Below are 6,984 nucleotides of genomic sequence, written 5' to 3'. Positions count from 1 at the left end.
ATCCTATTAGGTTCCACATCAGTGATCCGAACCAGGAAGGAAGAGCTCAAGAAAGTTGAGTATAGGATCTGTGAGTTAGGGAAACTGTTGGATAAATCTCTTATGGATAAAAAAGAAATTAAGCTCGACTTTGAGGCACAAATCCGTGACTTGAGGGACGCTCTGAAGAAGTGCGAGGAAAAGTTGTCTCGCGAGATCCTCCAAAAGGAAGAAGCTGAAAGAAACTGTCACCATCTCAGGTACCAGTTGGAAGAAGCTACTAGGAGGTTTGCAGTTTTGGAGAGCCAAGAAGGTGATGCAGCCTACTTACTTCTAAAGAATGATTGTGTGTATTGGAAAAGGTTGTATATAGAGGCTAGAGCAACCTTAGATGAAGATCAAAAGGTCATCCAGAAACTCCAAGAGCTCTATGTTGAATGGAATGGCAAGTTCCGCAACTTAGCTAGGTTTGTTAACCTCAATATGTTGGAACTCCCAGAAAAACTCCAGGAAGCGGATTGGTGTATGTGTCCAGAAAACACGCCTCCTCAAGTTTTCAACTTCGTCAAGTTTATCAAGAAAATGATGAATGAGCTCACCACAGATCTGGCTACAATCATAAGAGCTGAGACAGAACTTAAGTTTACTTGTACTTGAATTTGAATTATTGGTGTTTAAATCTTTTTGTATTCGAATCGTGTGTACTTGAAGTTAAATCCCTTTGTATTCGAAACTGATTTTAATTAATGGAAGTTGTCATTTTGGGTCTCAATTATTACATGTTGTTCTTATATTCTAACATTGCTTGAATAAATAATAAAGATAACTAAGAGTTTTACAAACAAATGCATCCATACATGCATTCATACATTTTCAAAAAAAAAGAGTCTCACTCCGCCCTTTCTTCCACCAGTTTCACGCTGAATTTTCAACACCAGTATAATACTCGCGCCAGAGCAAGACAGAGAATGGTTGAACAAGAACAAGAGAGCGCCCGAGTTAGAGCTGAACTAGACGAAATCAAAGGAGGCATGTCCCAGATGCGAGAGATGCTGCAAGCTTTAACCTTCAGGTTTGAGATTCCACAAGCGACCGTGATTTCAGAGACCACGGGCCCAGCAGTGGAAGTCCCACCTCAGAGAACGTTACCCTCAACCCTTCCTCTATATGGGCTACCCTATGACTTCGTCCCCCGAGCGGAGATGGTGCACGAAATGGGGCAATCTGTCCAACAAGCTGTGCCATTACCAGTTTACACCGACGCACGTCCAGTCATCCATACTGTGGTTCCACCAGCCGCCTATGCTAGGCATGTTCCTCATTATGAAGATCAAAACCACATGTATCAGACTGTCGACTCAATTGTTGCTGGTGACGAAGTGAGATTCGAGGATTTCAGGGAGGTAAAGGAGAACATGCAGCTCCTTGAGAAAAAGTTCCGAGATCTAGAAGGAGACCACGTCTTTGGATCTGCTGCCAAAGAAATATGCCTTGTATCCGAGTTGGTGATTCCAGCAAAATTCAAAACTCCGGACTTCGACAAATACAAGGGGCACACTTGTCCAAAAAGCCACCTCATCATGTATTACTGCAAAATGGCTGCACACGTGGATGACGACAAGCTAATGATCCACTGTTTTCAGGACAACTTAAGTGGGGCTCCTTCCAAGTGGTATTTGAGTTTGGATCAGAATAGGATCAGGTGTTTCCAAGACCCGTCAGACGCGTTCATAAAACATTACAAGTATAATATGGACATGGCGCCTGACAGAAGACAGCTGCAGAGCATGTTTCAGCATGATAAGGAGTCCTTCAAAGAGTACGCTCAGAGATGGAGGGAGTTGGCTTCTCAAGTTGAGCCACCTCTAGCTGAGAAGGAATTGGCTGAACTGTTCATCGACACTGTCCAGCCTCAATTCTACGAGAAGATGGTTGGAAGTGCTTCCTTGGGATTCTCCGAGCTTGTTGCTATAGGAGCTCGTGTTGAATATGGTGTAAGGAATGGCAAATTGGCGGCTGTAGCTGGAATTTCAAATGCTAATCCAAAGAAGTTCTCTGGAGGGTTTCCTAGAAAGAAGGAAGGGGAAACAAATGCCGTGACTGCTGGTCAAGGAAGAGCTCCTCCAAGAAGGAGACCACAACAATATCCACCTCAGTAATATATTCAACAACCAATTCCCTATCAACCACCCATGTATCCCGTCCAGTATGCTCCGCAACCATACGTAGCTGCTGTGACGCCTGCGTTCAATCAACAGCCTGCTCAGGCTTATCAAGCGCCTCCAATTTATCGACCAGCTCCAGTTCAACAACGTGCTACGGCTCCTCCAGCTTATCAACAAGCACCAGCAGCTCCTGTTTATCAACAACCGAGAGCGCAAGCGCCGAGGCAGAATGCTCAGAACCAAAATAGGAGACAAGGGGAGAGGGTGACCTTCAATCCAATCCCAATGTCCTACACTGAGTTGTATCCTTCCCTATTGCAAAAGGGTTTGGTGGTTCCCAGACCTATGGGACCTCCACCTGATCGTCTTCCTCCATGGTACAACCCTAATGCACACTGTCCTTTTCATGAAGGTGCCCCCGGGCATGACCTAGAGGGTTGCTACGCTCTGAAACATAGGGTCCGTGAATTGATTGAGAGCAAGGTCTTGTCTTTTAAGGACATGGGACCGAATGTGAAGAACAATCCTCTTCCTCCCCATGGAAATCCTGAAGTCAACGCCATTGAAGACGCTTCTGTTGGTGTTACGGTTGAGAAGGTGGAGGATGTAAAGACTCCTTTGGCAGCATTCCATGCCCGATTGGTGGAAGCTGGCCTGGTTAATGTTGATCATGACAACTGTGAAGAGTGTGCCACACACCCAAGAGGATGTCAGGTGGTACGAGACAATATTCAAGATTTGATGGATAAAGGAGTGCTTCAAATATCCAGTGCTGTGAAGAATGAAGATGTGTTGGCAATTGAACCTTGCTTCAATTTACCTGAACCAGTGGAAATCCCTTACTATAGCAGAAGGGTGGCGCCTGAGGATAGTCATCCGTCGCCTGTGGAAATATGTATGCCCGCACCCTTTCCGTATGAGAGCACCAAGGTCGTGCCTTGGAAATATGAGATTACTGTTGTGGATAAGGTTGTTGAAGGAAGTTCAGACGCTGAGGTGACAGAAACTATAAGTGAAGACGTCACCAATATTGTAGGGATGAGCAGAATGACCCGTAGTGGTCGAGTCTATGCGCCCGAATTCAATGTGACTCCTCAAGAGCCAAACAAGGAATCAACAGTTGTAGCTCCCACTAAAGAACCCGAAGTGGTCCAATCCGAAGATGCTGTTGAATTCTTGAAGTTGATCAAGAAAAGTGACTACAAGGTTGTGGACCAGTTGCATCAAACGCCATCTAAGATCTCTATTTTGTCTCTGTTATTGAGTTCCCAAGCCCATAGGGAGGCTTTGTTGAAGGTGCTTGCACAAGCTCATGTAACACAAAGTATAACAGTAGACCAATTTGATGGAGTGGTTGCAAACATCACAGCTTGCAACACTTTGAGCTTCAGTGGAGAGGAATTACCTGAGGATGGACAAAATCATAATCGTGCCCTCCATATCTCGGTAAAATGCAAAGATGATGCTTTGGCAAGAGTGTTGGTTGATACCGGATCTTCTCTGAATGTTATGCCAAAGAGAACACTCGCCAAGTTATCTTATCAAGGACCAACTATGAAGCCTAGTGCCTTGGTAGTGAAAGCTTTTGATGGTTCCAGAAGAACCGTGATTGGAGAGGTTGAATTGCCCATATTGATTGGCCCTCACGTATTCCCGATTAATTTCCAAGTCATGGATATTAATCCAGCGTATAGCTGCTTACTGGGACGTCCTTGGATTCATGCTACAGGGGCAGTCACCTCCACCTTACATCAAAAAATGAAGTTTGTGGTGGACAATCAATTAATCATCATTTCTGGAGAGGAGGACTTTGTGGTCAGTCACCTTTCATCCTTCAGATATATTGAGGCTGATGAGGACGCTTTGGAAACTTCTTTCCAAGCTCTTGAAATAGCCAATGCCACTTTTGTGGAGATGAAGGACCCTGTTGGGAAAGCTTGTTCATCTTTCGCGTCTCTGAAAAGCGTAAAGTCTAGCATTGAAGGAGGAAACCCTGAAGGTTGGGGTCAACTTATTAATATTCGTGAGAAGCATGATCGCTTTGGTCTGGGATATGTGCCTTCCGCTGTGAAAGGAGCCCGAGTCCCTACAAAGGACAACACCCGAAGCATCCAGGAAGTGTTCCTTAGCACAGGATTCATCCATGGAGATCAAGTCAATGCAATTGGAGATAGCACCGAAAATGAAGATGAGCCATGTTTGGTTTACCGGTGTGAGACAGCTTTGAACAACTGGAAGGCGGTTGAGATCCCCGAGATTTTTCCCTTGTCAAAGTAATAATTGTTGTATTTTTCCTTTCAAATCCTTAGCTCTGCCCAAGGCTAATGGATCATGTTGTATGGGCCCCTTTTTCATTTTCAAATAATCATTATCATTGAATGAAAGACATTTTGTTAAATTCTTATTCATTTATTTTGCTTTCTTTTAAGAAAATGGCAATCTTTTCAAAAACAAAAAAATATATATTTCATTTATGCATTTTTTATTTTTACTTTTCTAAAAGAAATCAATCATTCAAACATGCAGAATAAACGATAACCCCGTTGAATCCAATGACTTTACTACCTCTCATAACTTTGACTCCCCTATCTACCAAGCAGAAGAGGAGGGTGAAGAAGATTGTTACATCCCCGACGAACTGGCAAGGCTGCTCGAGCACGAGTCCAAAGCCCTTCAGCCACATGAAGAACCGGTGGAAACAATCAACCTTGGCACAGAGGAAGAGAAGAAAGAAGTCAAAATCGGTACCACGCTGGAAGCAAGCATCAAAGAGAGACTGGTTAAGCTACTACAAGAATATGTGGATGTATTTGCATGGTCATACCAGGATATGCCAGGTTTGGACACCGACATTATAGAGCACAAGCTCCCGCTTCAGCCAGAATGCCCGCCAGTAAAACAGAAACTCCGAAGAACGAGACCAGATATGGCTCTGAAGATTCGTGAAGAAGTCAAACGACAATTTGACGCTGGTTTTCTCGCAGTGGAAAAGTTCCCACAATGGGTAGCTAATATTGTACCTGTGCCCCAAAAGGATGGAAAGGTGAGGATGTGTGTTGACTATAGGGATCTGAACAGAGCTAGTCCAAAGGACGATTTCCCTCTACCACACATTGATACTTTGGTAGACAATACTGCAAGATTTGCTGTCTTCTCCTTTATGGATGGTTTTTCTGGATACAATCAAATCAAGATGGCTCCAGATGACATGGAGAAGACCACTTTTATTACCCCTTGGGGCACATTTTGCTACAAGGTAATGCCTTTCGGTCTCAAAAATGCTGGGGCAACTTACCAAAGAGCTATGGTCACTCTCTTCCATGATATGATGCACAAGGAGATAGAGGTCTATGTTGATGACATGATCGCTAAATCTCAGAATGAAGAAGATCATATGAACCATCTGAAGAAGCTGTTTGAACGCCTCAGAAAGTTTAGATTACGATTAAACCCTACAAAATGCACATTCGGGGTCCGTTCAGGGAAGTTGCTTGGTTTCATCGTTAGTCAACGAGGAATTGAGGTAGACCCTGACAAGGTCCGAGCTATACAAGAAATGCCTGCTCCACGCACCGAGCGAGAAGTCAGAGGTTTCCTTGGACGTTTGAATTACATCTCAAGGTTTATCTCACACATGACGACCACGTGTGAGCCTATCTTCAAATTGCTTCGAAAAGACCAAGTTGTTGAATGGAATTCTGATTGTCAAAATGCTTTTGAGAAGATTCGTCACTACTTGCAAGAGCCTCCTATTTTGATTCCACCTGTCCCCGGAAAGCCATTAATCATGTATATGACTGTGCTTGAAGGATCAATGGGATACGTGCTGGGGCAACATGACGAAACTGGTCGGAAAGAACATGCTATTTACTATCTGAGTAAAAAGTTTACCGATTGTGAAAGTCGATATTCGCTTTTGGAGAAAACTTGTTGCTCGCTAGCATGGGCCGCTCGTCGTTTGAGGCAGTACATGATTTGCCATACTACTTTGTTGATCTCGAAGATGGATCCAATAAAGTATATCTTTGAGAAACCTGCCTTGACTGGAAGACTTGCCCGTTGGCAGATGCTTTTGTCAGAGTACGACATCCAGTACGTAACCCAAAAAGCAATCAAGGGAAGTGTGTTAGTAGAGTATCTTGCTCATCAACCAGTTGAAGACTATCAGCCATTGAAGTTTGATTTCCCCGATGAGGATATAATGGTGATAAAGGATTGTGAGATCCCAGGCCCAGATGAAGGACCAGAACCAGGATCTCGATGGAAGCTCGCGTTTGATGGTTCTTCCAATTACAGTGGTCATGGTGTGGGAGCTGTTTTGATGAATCCCAATGGTCGCTTTACCCCTTTCACAGCGAGGTTGTGCTTTGATTGTACAAATAATGTCGCCGAATATGAAGCCTGTATCCTTGGTCTTGAAGCTGCAATTGATCTCCGAATCAAGATCCTTGAGGTGTATGGAGATTCAGCCTTGGTGATCTATCAGGTCAAAGGTGAATGGGAGACCCGCGATGCGAAGCTGATCTCATATCGCGCTCATGTTGTGAAGATGATAGTATACTTCGACGATATCACTTTCCATCACATCCCAAGAGTAGAAAATCAAGTGGCTGACGCTTTGGCAACATTAGCATCAATGTACCAAGTCAGATTCCATAATGAAGCTCCGCTTATTCGAATCGAACGAAGAGATGAGCCTGCTTACTGTCAGCTGATTGAAGAAGAAACTGATGGTAAACCATGGTTTCATAATATCAAGCGATATCTTCTAAGTCAAGAGTATCCAGAAGATGTTACATTGTTGGAGAAGAAAACTCTGAGGAGGTTATCGTCCAAATTC

At 43.9% G+C, this 6,984-nt stretch overlaps 2 protein-coding genes across 2 annotated transcripts; both read left to right on the top strand.

Moving 5' to 3' along the window:
- Positions 1-947: 947 nt before the first annotated feature.
- On the top strand, positions 948-2,138 carry LOC127121813 (uncharacterized). Its single transcript, XM_051052248.1, has one exon. It carries the CDS (start codon positions 948-950, stop codon positions 2,136-2,138), a length of 1,191 nt encoding a protein of 396 aa, XP_050908205.1.
- A 33-nt stretch (positions 2,139-2,171) lies between these two features.
- On the top strand, positions 2,172-3,906 carry LOC127121812 (uncharacterized). The gene is made up of 2 exons (XM_051052247.1): positions 2,172-3,590; positions 3,874-3,906. The coding sequence occupies exons 1-2, from the start codon at positions 2,172-2,174 to the stop codon at positions 3,904-3,906; spliced, it is 1,452 nt and encodes a 483-aa protein (XP_050908204.1).
- Positions 3,907-6,984: the final 3,078 nt, after the last annotated feature.

Source organism: Lathyrus oleraceus, chromosome 2, assembly GCF_024323335.1.
Source record: "Lathyrus oleraceus cultivar Zhongwan6 chromosome 2, CAAS_Psat_ZW6_1.0, whole genome shotgun sequence".
NCBI classification, from domain to species: Eukaryota; Viridiplantae; Streptophyta; class Magnoliopsida; order Fabales; family Fabaceae; genus Lathyrus; species Lathyrus oleraceus.
The sequence above is the reverse complement of the archived record's forward strand: the minus strand, read 5'-3'. Positions and strand labels throughout refer to the sequence as shown.